At 43.8% G+C, this 13,290-nt stretch overlaps 1 protein-coding gene across 2 annotated transcripts in view; it reads left to right on the plus strand.

The window, feature by feature from the left end:
* FAM234A (family with sequence similarity 234 member A) overlaps window positions 1-13,290 on the plus strand; it is a 165,370-nt gene that overhangs the window by 17,640 nt on the left and 134,440 nt on the right. Inside the window, exons 2-4 of one of the 2 annotated variants that reach the window (XM_073633051.1) lie at window positions 1,657-1,717; window positions 2,123-2,411; window positions 12,672-12,785. In XM_073633051.1, the coding sequence (XP_073489152.1) occupies window positions 2,147-2,411; window positions 12,672-12,785 (379 nt within the window). In that variant the 5' untranslated portion in view covers window positions 1,657-1,717; window positions 2,123-2,146. The remainder of the gene's footprint in view (window positions 1-1,656; window positions 1,718-2,122; window positions 2,412-12,671; window positions 12,786-13,290) is intronic. The other variant, XM_073633050.1, reaches the window with a different exon arrangement.

Consider the following 13,290-nt stretch of genomic DNA (forward strand, 5'->3'; position numbering starts at 1 on the left):
ACTTCAGAACAAAGGATTGTCAGACAATGGGATCAATACCATCCTAAACAGCAGGAAGCCCGTAACTAGGGCGATCTACGAGAAAGTGAAGAAAAAGTTTGTCTCCTGGAACAGAAACAAACCGTATTCCAAAAGAGGAATAATCCCAACAATCCTGGATTTTCTACAAGATGGAGCAGACAAAAATATATCCCCAAGTACGCTGAAGGTACATGTTGCAGCACTCTCCTCGTTCATGGACACAAGACTAGCAGAGGACCCGCTGATAAAGCGATTCCTGATGTCACCCAAAAGAGCTAGACCAGCCAAAATGATTAGAACTTCAACTTGGGACATGCTTACAGTACTTAGAGGATTTCTTTCCCCTCCATTTGAACCGATGGAAGATAGCTCAGACAAAAACCTCACCTTAAAGACTGTACTTCTTGTAGCCCTAGTATCAGCCAGAAGAGTGAGCTAAATCCAAGCACTGTCTATAATGGAATCATACTGCCTAATACATTTAGACAAAATAATTCTCTCTCCAGACCCGGCCTTCTTATCCAAGGCCCCCTCAACATTCCATAGAACCCAAAATATCATCATACCTTTGCTTCCAAAAACTATGGATAGCGGAAAAAGAGACACTTACAACAAACTCGACGTGGAAAACCTACTTCGAAAGAACGAATGATTGGCGAAGAACGACCTCCCTTTTTGTCCTTTATGCAGGAGTCAACAAAGGGAAACAGGCTTCCAAGAATACCATCAGCAGATGAATAAGAATGGCCATACAGACGACCTATGAGGCAGAAAACTTCACTCCGCAAAACGGGATCAGAGCACACACAACCAGAGCCTGTGCTACCTCGGTCGCAGAGGAAGCAGGGGCAACTCCGGAGCAGATCTGCAGGGCAGCGACATGGTCGGGCTTCAGTGCCTTTGCAAGGCACTACCACATAGACCAGCTGTCTGACCAAGACCAGGCACTTGGTTGCAAGGCACTCCCGTCTCTATCCCCACCCTAGTAAGTATTGCTTGATACATCCTCTCAGATGCTGCCCTGGAAGACAATTCGAGAAAATAGAGTTAGGCCTCTTTCTCACGGGGCGGATCAGTGATGATCCACCCCGTGAACACCCGCTTGCTCAGCGGGGATCGCTCCACCGATCCCCGCTGAGCAGGAAGATGACAGGTGCATCGCTGCACACTGTGCAGCGATGCACCTGTCAGAGCGCCGCTCTCCCCTATGGGGGGATCAGATGACGACGGACCGTAGTGTCCGTCGTCATCCGATCCGAAAACGGATGGAAAAGTAGGTTTTTCCTCTGTTACACTTTTCGGATCGGAGTGGGGTCGGATGTCAGCGGACATGTCACCGCTGACATCCGACGCTCCATAGGGATGAATGTATGTCCGTTTTTCATCCGAAAACGGAAGGATGAAAAACGTACATACGGATCGTCCATGTGAAAGAGGCCTTAGGTACCTGGTAACTCTCTTTCTAAGAAGTCTTCCAGGGCAGCACTAGTTCCCACCCTTGGAAAGACAAATACCAGGTACAATGGGGGAGCTTTTAAGATCTACTGAGATTTCCTTTGGTGCTTTAATACAACTGAGGCACGCAGGTAAGACTGTGAAATTTATAATGGTGGACTAATGTGTTTCCTGTTTCAGGGAGGAGGAGCCTAACTCTCAGATGCTGCCCTGGAAGACTTCTTAGAAAGAGAGTTACCAGGTACCTAACTCTATTTTCCCAGTGTCAATCCATTTTATTATACATAACTTCATTTCTGAACTTATTTGTTTTGGCTTCTTTGTATTTATGGATTGCATGGGTTCTTACCGACATGTGGTGAAGATGTCAAGTCAATAGCACCTTTGGAAATAAATTTACAGAGAAAAATGGTGACGTGTTTAATATTTATTTTACCCACTGTATATGTTTAATTACATTTTTTAATAGGAACATAACAGATATATAGTAGGAGTTATTGCAATTTGGCTTTAAAATTGATTCTTTTTTTTCCAAGCAGCGAAGTTTACACAGAAAATCCTTATTTGTTCTTTTGTGTACTGCCTATGTCTGTATTCAAATCCCTAGTTTTCTTCATTGCTAATTTACTCCTTTTCTCTTTTGTAGATTTTTGTGTCTTGTTTTGCCATCATGTACAATAAAGAACTGGATGCCGAAGACAATCCACTAAAAAATAATGATGTAAAATCTCTGGAAAGCAATGATGCAAGCGGAGAAAATGATGTACATATTAAAACGAAGAGTAAAATGATACGCTTCTCTCGATTACGCACAGCCGCCTTTTTTGGGGCACTGTTTCTTTGTCTTACAGTAGTGTTTGCTTTTTCATTTATCATTCCCTGCCCAGTGAGACCCTTTTCCCGGAGAACATGGAGTGTACAGTACGATAATTCTGGTAAGTTTATATAATATGGTTATCGTTATATATTGCCAGGTACATGATGCAAGTGAACACCTGACGTTTGTTCACCATAATTACACTTACTCAGTAACAGTATTTCTGAGAATCTTCCAGGACAGCTGCTTGAGAGAGGATTGGCTCCACCTGCAACAGGAAACACAAACCGGAACGAGATCAAAAAGCCCCTCCCACCCCCACCTCCACAGTCGTTTTGTTTTTCTGAACATCCAGGAGTACACTTTGCCATGTTTATTTTGTTTCACCATGGTTACACATACTGGTAATGGTATTTCCGAGAATCTTCCAGGACAGTGTCCATATTCCCACTCAAATGTTTTTGATTTAAAGTGATGGTGTTTGAAATTGTTAAATTTTTTCCTAAAAATTTTCCTTGTGTACATTGGTGGAGGTTCTTTATTTACAACAAATGAGAATGAGGGGGATGGGCTTTTTATTCTCTTTTTGGTTTGTGTTTCCTGTTGAAGGCGGAGCCAATCCTCTCTCAAGCAGCTGTCCTGGAAGATTCTCAGAAATACTGTTACTGGTAAGTGTAATTATGTGTTTTGTTTTTTTTGTTTCAGAGTGATGAAACCCCTGCCAGTTTTTTTTTTATTGCTGTTTGTGCCCCATATGGGTTCACCCTATCGATTTTTCCTATTGACGCTGCTGAGATAGTGATGTGACATCCAAAAAAAGAAATGAAGGGGACATTTTTCAATGGAGACACTGGTTCCAATGACAACTAAGGATGGGTTTTCCTTCACTTGGGAAATATTTCATAATGCTTTTGCTTGTCTCTGGACATAAAAAGGAAATCTCCACAATGGGACACAGCAAAAATAAACCAGTTGACAGAGGCTATAGCCATGCTCAGCTTGGATCACATGATCCAAAGTTTAAACATGATTTATCAGCAGAAAAAAAGACATCTTGTCCCATTAAAAATCCATTCAGGGGTTGCTGAGTTATGTTGTTTGAAAGCCAGCCCCTCCCACCCTCCTAGATATCCGACAACACAGATCAACACTGTTCTGTCTCCACAACCAAAGTCCAAAGCTGAAGTCTATTCAGAGGAATAGAGAGAGAGAGTGGAAACTGTCAAATAAGGGCTTTCATTAACAAAAACACAAAATGACAGCAGCACAAGCCAGGTACTACATTAGGCTGACTCGGATTAGTATAGTACTTGACAAAATATGATAAATATAGTGTAGCGCAACCAAAAACTCAAAAATCAAGTCCAAATATTTGACAAAATTCCACCACAGTGCAACTTTTAGTGACTGTTCATTGATATCCAGTGCCTTCAGTGACCACCACCTCTAGCTGGAATGCCTGCTCACCTCCCAATGTTGACCCCACTACAGATTGGAACGTCCATTATGATTTTAGTCAGGTCCAGAACATCACTTCCAGTCCCGTCATTTCCATTTTTTTCTCTTATCTAAGATGTGAACCAATCACTCAGGACTATGTCACTTTCTGTTCAGGAGTAGGGCAGAAGTGCCCACAAGGTAGACACTAAGAAGGGAGGAAGAGGATATGATGTCACGTGTGAGCGGAAGTGCCCACACATTAGACACCAAGCAGGGAGGAAAAGGATATGATGTCAAGTGACACAACATCCAGTGTCACCCATAATAATCCCCCTCAGCTGAGTATACAGGTGTCCGCAATTGTGTGATGATTGAGGTAGAAGTTTATTTATTGCTCTCATTTCTGATGGCGCCTCACCTGCTGAAGAAGCTCATTAGGGAGCATAATGCGTACAGGCGAGGTGCTGCCATTCAGGACGTTTTCTCCGTTTTCATCAATATTGATGATATGCATGTTTTTCACGTTTGTATTTTATCCCCAAGTTAAGTTTTATTAAATGTTATTAGCAGAGAGCACTATGGTTTGCCTTTGTTTTATATGGCTACACATGACTGAATGAGATCCCGGGAGGAGGTCTGAGCTGTCTAGATGCATTGTCATGAGGATTTGTGTTCCCGAGGTATCCTGAGAGATATTTCACCAGGCATGTGTGACTCTGTAGTGGGGTCCAAATCGTGAGAACCTGGGAGGAGATCGGTCTTGTCCAGGAACAGGAGGAGGAAGAGTTTCCCTGAGGCATCCTGAGAGATATTACTAAAGGCGTGTGTGATTCTGTAGTGGGGTCAACATTGGGAGGTGGCATTCCAGCTAGAGGTGGTGGTCACTGAAGTCACTGGATTATTACTTATTGGAAGGGAGGACCCTCACCATGAAAAATCATTAAAAAAGTATAAATTTTATTATAACATACACAAAAGGTGTTGTTTGTATTTTTTTATATGTTTTTTAATCAAGTTGTAATAAAATTTATACTTTTTTAATGATTTTTCCTCTCATTATGTGCCCACAAAGTCCACCAATTTTTTGAGTTTTTCAATCCTTACATATTTATTACTTATTGAGAATCACAAGTGGATACACTCTAATGCCGCATACACATGGTCGGAAATGTTCGATGGGAGCTTGTTGTTGGAAAATCCGACCGTGTGTAGGCTCCATCGGACATTTCCCGTCGAAATTTATGACAAACAAAATTTGAGATCTGGACCTCAAATTTTCCGACAACAAAATCTGTTGTCGGAAATTCCGATTGTGTGTACACAATTCCGACGCACAAAATTCCATGCATGCTCGGAATCAAGCAGAAGAGCCGCACTGGCTATTGAAACATTTTTCCCGGCTCGTCATACGTGTTGTACGTCACCGCATTCTTGGCGTTCGGCACAAGATTTGTTTGACTGTGTGTATGCAAGACAAATTTGAGCCAACATCCGTCAGGAAAAAAACATGGATTTTGCTGTCGGAATGTGCGATCGTGTGTACGGAGCATTAGTAGTGTGGTCAGCAATCACTTCAAGCCTATTAAAAGGCTATTATTTTTATTATTTTATTTTTATTTCCACAATCACATTGTTTATTGCACTGACTATATATTTCTTTCACTATTTTGGTATAGTACTTGGCTTGTGTTACTGTCAGCTTGTGTTTTTGTAAACTAAAGTGGCCTTCCCGAGCTGCAATCGTTCACGACACAAGCTGAGAGCTTCCACTCTCTCTGTTCCCTGAATAGCAGGCTGCAGCTCCAGAGATTTGTGTAAACTAAAGAGCAGAAATGAGGACTCGGCAACTGTTAAAAGGAGAGGGGGCAAGGCTCAGGGCTGGTTGTAATCCCCCCCCCCCCCCCCCCCTATCAACTTTAAAAAGTACCTTCTATTGGTCTAAGCCTTCTTATTTTGTTTCTCTAAGCCTCCTCATTTTGTTCTTGCTGCTGTTATCTGACTTCCTGTCAGAGGGTGGCTGTGTTTGTTCTCCATGGTCCTACTGCATGTTGAGATGTAACAATCTTCCCTTGCTTGCTCCTGATATGGACTATGGGTTATGGACTATGGTATGCGCAGTGTTCATAGAGCAGTACAAGTGACTGTAACTAGTGTGCACTACTTGTTTTAAACAAACACAAGGGAGAGGAAAAAATAAATGTTTGGAAGCTAACGAAGGACATTAAAAGAAGACAAAAAACACAGTAAATTAAACTTCTCTTGGGTGTGATGCTCTATTGCATCCTCATAATAGCAATCATATAGATTCAATAACTCATAAGTCCATAAAAAGTGATAATAGCACACAGGTCCATCTGTGAATTACAAATCCAATGGTGCATTCAACTTTCACATTCTTCCACCACTTGTGCTGTGAACTCCACCATCAATATGAGATTAACAGATCCCCGCTATGCGAAGGTCAAATTACGCTAATCAGATAGACCCTCAAGGCTAGTGGCTCAGAGAAACCTTGCTTTGTTTAGAAAACACCAACTCCTAGTCCAGTGATGGGGAACCTTGGCACGCCAGATGTTTTACAACTACATTTCCCATTTCGCTTCATGCACTCTGCAGTGTAGTTGAGCATCATGGGAAATGTAGGTTCAAAACATCTGGGGTGCCAAGGTTCACCATCACTGTCCGAGTCTATAGCAGCCTTCAGTCTGCACTGTCTCTGTTCCGAATTTTAAAAAATTCTGCATTCTGAGCCCTGACTTCCTGTATCATCATGTGACCACCCAGGAAACTTCATATCCATGATAGTGCCTTAACTGTACAACTGTGTGTCAGTCAGAACAATTTCTCGCACTTCCCTCTGTGACTCTCCATAACTTGTGGAAACTAAAGTATTTTCTCATAGATCACATGCTGCTTGGCCAGGCTCTAGACACATCACTTTCCCCTTGTGATTGTGTTGTAGATAAAGCTTGTATCATCCAACTGAAAAAAACACAGTAAGGCTTTATTCCCACGAGGCGGATTCGCTGCCACGGAGTCCGCTTCTGTCCGCCAGTTCAGGGGAAGATCTCTCCGTTGATCTCTGCTAAGCCGGCGGATGACCGGTCCCTCTCTGCTCACTGAGCGGGGAGGGGCTTGTCGAGCGCCACTGGCTGCAGGGCCAGATTTCCCACAAGGCCACCGAGGCCAGGCCTCGAGGCGGCAGTGGTGCAGGGGCGGCGCCAATGCGCTGCCCGCAAATCGGCGCTGAAAATCCCCACTGTCTGTCACAGACAGTCATCAGACAGCCGGCATTAGCAGCATGCACACGCAGTGCCAGTGCTGCTTTTTATTTGACAAAGGAGCGGGCCGCAGGTGGGTGGGGCCTTGAGCTCCACTGACGCTCTGGCCCCGCCCCTTGCTATGCTGCCTGCAAGCAAGCGCGATCGGACTCGGGGGAACAGATGTCTCGGTAGGAGGAGTCTGACCGTGGAGTGGGGTCAAGTGAAACTAGCAGCAGCAGTGTGGAGGAATTGATCAGATTCGGAGCTGAGCTGGCCAGGTGGACAAGGTAGGTCTTCTTTCTCCTCCCCTGGCTCCCGCACCTGCACATGTGTAGAACTGGAAAAGTAAAAAGTTTTAAAATTTAATGAGCACACTGGCAGCATATGATGGGCACACTGGCAGCATATGATGGGCACACTGACAGCGTTTGATGGCAGTGTGGCAGCATTTGATGGGCACAGTGGCAGCGTTTAATGGCACAGTGGGAGCGTTTGATGGCATAGTGGCAGCGTTTGACACAGTGGCAGCGTTTAATGGCACAGTGGCAGCGTTTGAGGGCACAGTGGCAGCGTTTGGCACAGTGGCAGCATTTGATGGCACAGTGGCAGCATTTGATGGCACAGTGGCAGCGTTTGAGGGCACAGTGGCAGCGTTTAATGGGCGCAGTGGCAGCGTTTGATGGCGCAGTGGCAGCGTTTAATGGGCGCAGTGGCAGCGTTTGATGGCACAGTGGCAGCGTTTGAGGGCACAGTGGCAGCGTTTGAGGGCACTATGGCAGCGTTTGATGGGCACAGTGGCAGCGGAGCATTACCCTTCTCTGTGCGGCCGGGAGCGGGGGTCTCTGAGACTGTGACCAGTGACGTGACTCGTGACGTGTGGAGAAGAGACATGTCACGAGAGTCAATCAAAGCCAGTTATTTTCACTGTTCTCGTGTGTGGAGATATGTTTTTAACTGATCTATTGTAGCAGTCATCGATAAAGGACGAGAATGGTGGTGTGTGAGGGGGGGGGGGGGGGGCATTGAAGGACCCGGCCTTTGGGGTGGCAAAAGGAGTAAATCTGGGCCTGACTGGTTGCTATGGAGAGATCGCGGACGGATCAGATCTCACCTGATCCGCCAGGGACGGATGCGAACGTAGGGCTGTCCCTCTGATTTTAGCGGATCGGACCGGGTAGGATGTCAGCGGACATGTCACCGCTGACATCCGTTGCTCCATAGACTGACATGGAGCGCCCGTTCAGGTCCGCCGACAAAACTGACAGGCGGACCTGAATGGTCCGACAGTGTGAAAGGGGCCTTAGGCCTCATGCACACTGTTTTCTTGTACACGTGGTTTATCCTGACAGGAGAAAATCTGCATTATAAACTCGCCTAAGCTGCATTTTTTCAAAACAGTTTAAGTGAGTTTAACAGAGTTTGGGCGTGAATTTATTTAGTTGGCCAGAATTTTAATTTATTCTGGCCATTGAAATAAATAAACGCTGAAGTGCTGAATGAGCCTAGTGTTCATGCGAGTTTAACAGCGTTCAGTGTTTAGTGTTTTTTGTGGTCAAAATTGCCTCAATTTTAGGGCATTCAGAAAACATCCTCTAAACTCCCCTGCTACTAAACTGCTTAAAACATCCATGTGTGCATGGACATATAGGATAACATTAGGGGAGTTTAAGGGGAGGAAAAAAAAAAGCCTAAACTCACAAGAACATGAGTTTAACAGCAGCAGTGTGCATGAGGCCTAATAAACAATTTCATATAATAATAACATGGCTATTAAGTAGGGGATGTGTATGAATTGTTTTTGGAAAATGATTTAGTCTAGTGTCACTTTAATATATTGCAGCTTACCATTCCTTGGCTATATTTTTGTTTTATTTTTTCAGACTTTGTTTTTCTTTTTTTTTTCCACTTAGTAATTCTGCAAAAAACATTCTTCCTGTCCCAGGGAGGCTTTGCTCACTCAGTGTATTGTATCTCTGGGGGAACTATGGTTGTCACCCAGGCTAGACTACAAACATATCCTAAGCCTCATACACACGGTCTGATTGTTGTACAACTGAGCGTCAGATTTTTGTCAAAAGCACGCGTGCAAGATTTTGTCCAGCATACTAATTGTCCGCAAATTGTCATTTGACAAACACGAACGTAGTGATGTACTATGAGAGTATAAAAAGTAAGTTTATTTCTGAAGCGCCACCCTTTGGGCCCCTTCTGCTAATTTCATGTTAGTAGAAGTTTGGTGAGCGTTGATTCGCCCTTTTTCGTTAAGTAATTTTTTTTGGATGGCGTATAGCATCTCTAATTTAATTTCTGTTGGGTTTTTTTCTGCACAATAAAAAAATTGTGTAGAATAATACTTGGCTTGTGTTTTTCTTCAAATGACAGTTTGGGAGTAGGCAGTTGCATTAAAAACAACACAATGGAAAATTAACAAGCGACACCAACATAGTTGTGTCTCTGATCTTAAAAACTCAGGGATAATGGTGTTGTGGTAACTTCCCCAAAAAAATCAAACAACAACTATAATATTGACATTATTTATATCACTACAAAACAAATGCCTTTTAAACTACGTTTGGCATAACTACATCAGTATCACCAGCAAAGCACCTTCATTATCCCATTAAAGAAGATGAGAATGTGCGCTGCATTTAGACATTTCATCAATTGCCGCGTCACAAATGTTAATTCTAGATTACGAACAGTAGTATACAAGACCGAACTCTTCCCGGTCATTCCTTGATTCCGAGCATGCGCTTTTGTACTTTCGACTTTTGTGTGATGATTTCTGTACTGACCATCCAAAAATCAGATGTTGAGTTCACATTCATTTGTGCTTTAAAGTGATTTTTAAAGTCTCTGTTATTTTTATAGGAATAAAAAAAAAATGTTTTACTTACCTGCTTTGTTGCAGTGGATTTTCACAGAGCAGCCCAGATCCTCCTCCTCTCAGGTCCCTCTTCTGTGATCCTGGCCCCTTCCTCCCATTGAGTGCCCCCACAGCAAGCAGCTTGCTATGGTGGCACCCAAGCCGAGCTGCAGCTCCGTGCGTCAATTCAGACACGGAGTTGTGGTTCAACCCTGCCCCCTCTCTCTCCTGATTGGCTAACTGACTTTGACAGCAGCAGGCACCAATGGCGCCACTGCTCTGTCTCTGCCAATCAAGAGGGAGGGTCCCAGAAGGCCGAGACACTCGTGGACATCGCTGGACAGAGATAGGCCTCCAGTAAGTATTAGGGGGGTGCTGGGGAGAGCTGCTGCACACAGAAGGATTTTTATCTTAATGACTAGAATGCATTAAGATAAAAAAACCTTCTGACTTTACAACCGCTTTAAGTTCACCTCACCGTAAAGATCATAAGGTGTGTCTGTATTTAAAGTGTTACTAAACCTAAAAACCTAAAAACATTTTTTACCTTAATTCCCTGTGTGAAGTGTAAGAGAGGGGGGAAGAGATCAGCGCTGTGCATGGCTGCATCTATTTTCCCCTTACTTCCTCTTCACACAGCATTCCAGAAGCAGCAGGAGCCATCGACTGTTGTCAGTCAAATGCAGTGAAGAGGAAGTAGGGGGGCGATCCTAAGTCCTGCTGTGTAAGTCTATGAAACTCCATAGGTCGATAGCTTGCAGACCACGTTTCTCCCCATAGCAAGCTGCTGGCTATGGTGGACATAAAAAGAAGAGGAGGAGACAAGATCGTTACTGGTGACCCAAGAAGAGGAGGACCAGGGCCACTCCGTGCAATACCATTGCACAGAGCAGGGAAGTATAACATGTAGGGCTGGGAGATTTTCCCCCCCAAAAAAATCTGCGATTTTTTTATAAAAAACTCGATTCACGATTCGAATCCGATTTTTTTTTTTTTTTTTTATTATTATCTTAAAGTGCATCAACAAACAAAATTTAAAAAAAAATTTAAGTGCATTTTAAACATTCTTTGCAAGGAAAATGTACCTATCAACAACAGCAGGTTGAGGCAAGCTCGGTGGTGACAGGTGACACTACATCACCGTATACTGACACGTCGCTACATCACCGTATACTGACACGTCGCTACATCACCGTATACTGACACGTCGCTACATCACCGTATACTGACACGTCGCTACATCACCGTATACTGACACGTCGCTACATCACCGTATACTGACACGTCGCTACATCACCGTATACTGACACGTCGCTACATCACCGTATACTGACACGCCGCTACATCACCGTATACTGACACGCCGCTACATCACCGTGTACTGACACGCCGCTACATCACCGTATACTGACACGCCGCTACATCACCGTATACTGACACGCCGCTACATCACCGTATACTGACACGCCGCTACATCACCGTATACTGACATGCCGCTACATCACCGTATACTGACACGCCGCTACATCACCGTATACTGACACGCCGCTACATCACCGTATACTGACACGCCGCTACATCACCGTATACTGACACGCCGCTACATCACCGTATACTGACACGTCGCTGCATCACCGTATACTGACACGTCGCTGCATCACCGTATACTGACACGTCGCTGCATCACCGTATACTGACACGCCGCTGCATCACCGTATACTGACACGCCGCTGCATCACCGTATACTGACACGCCGCTGCATCACCGTATACTGACACGCCGCTACATCACCGTATACTGACACGCCGCTACATCACCGTATACTGACACGCCGCTACATCACCGTATACTGACACGCCGCTACATCACCGTATACTGACACGCCGCTACATCACCGTATACTGACACGCCGCTACATCACCGTATACTGACACACTACATCACTCAGGGATGTAGTGTGTCAGTATTCAGTGATGTAGCATGTCAGTATACAGTGATGAGCACATTGCTGTGTGATGTCATATGGGGGTATTGTCATATATTGAGCACAGTGCTGTGTAATGAAATTTAAGAAGGGTGAATATATAGAATGGGATGTGATGTGACTTCTCTCCTCTGAGGTATTATTCTTTCTGGCAGTGATCACATGGCTATCAGTATCTCATGAAATACACCATACAGGCAGCTCTGACTCACCCTCCCTTCTCTCTCTCTCTGCAGCCCGGGAATGTCCCTGTGATCCCCCCACCCCCTCCTCCTTCTGATATCACAGCCCTCCAATACACAGTAGTGTTCCACCAACAGCCTCGCCCATTACCCCGCCTACACACCCACCCTCCCATGCACAGAGTCGGGCCTCGCGGACTAGGCCGAAGCCGCGGCCTCGCCTGAAAAATCGTGCCCGCAGCTCCTCAGGCCCGGCGCGGTGCTGTTAAAAAAAAAAAAAAAATCTAAAAAAAATCGATTTGAAGAAGATTTGAATCGATTTGACCTCTCAACTCGATTCAAGATTCAAATCTATTTTTTCCCAGCCCTAATAACATGTATGTTATTTATTTTTTTTAATCAGATTTTAGTAACACTTTAATGAAAATGGCCTTAGCTCTAAAAATTAAAACTGTTGCAGCTGTTACATCCTAGGAGTGTTGAGCTGCACTGTATTGCATATCTGTACTTGGGTTTAGATATCCTTAAAAAAAAAAAAGTTTGGATTAATATAGAAATAGTAATATAGAAAAATGTACATATGTTTTTAACACAGTATGGTGTTCTTCCTTTCTTTTTTTTGTTTTTGTTTGTTTTCATGCAGTTGGCTACACGTTCCTTTATACTGAAGATGTGAATGAGGATAGTGTGCAGGATGTTATTTTTCTTTTTAAAACTGATAATTCCAGCAACATGAATACATCCTGTGCAGATGGAGGTATATATTTTACATCTTTCTTGTTTGCATGTGCAAGTTTTTGTAACCTCTTATGAAAATATTGCAAAACCACTGAAAGGAGAAAAAACATCGTGGAATACCTACACAAATATGGGGAGCAGGCATGACCCATTATACTGTATATCAGCAATAGTTCAAATGCAAAAGAAAAGCAGTATCCACAGCATTGCCCTTCAGTTTTTTACCCGTTAATGGTTAGTCAGAGAGTGTTTTCGAAATTTTTCTACTAGATTATAAAAGTATCCCATATCATATTACATTGTGTAGACATGTTACATAATAAAATGATTATAGCTTAACTTCATCTTTTGGGAAAAAAAATAAAAAACATTACAAAGCATCTTTAAGATCCAAAAATTTCTGGTTGCAATACTTGTGTCCTCTTCAGCGCTTTCCCTTGCAGGCCCACCACTCTACAACTCAGCGTCATTCCTCTTCTGGAATGAGTGATGCCCATCGTCATCCAACCCATTTTTTCTCTGAG

This window comes from Aquarana catesbeiana, linkage group LG06 (assembly GCF_042186555.1).
Source record: "Aquarana catesbeiana isolate 2022-GZ linkage group LG06, ASM4218655v1, whole genome shotgun sequence".
In the NCBI taxonomy this organism is placed as follows: Eukaryota; Metazoa; Chordata; class Amphibia; order Anura; family Ranidae; genus Aquarana; species Aquarana catesbeiana.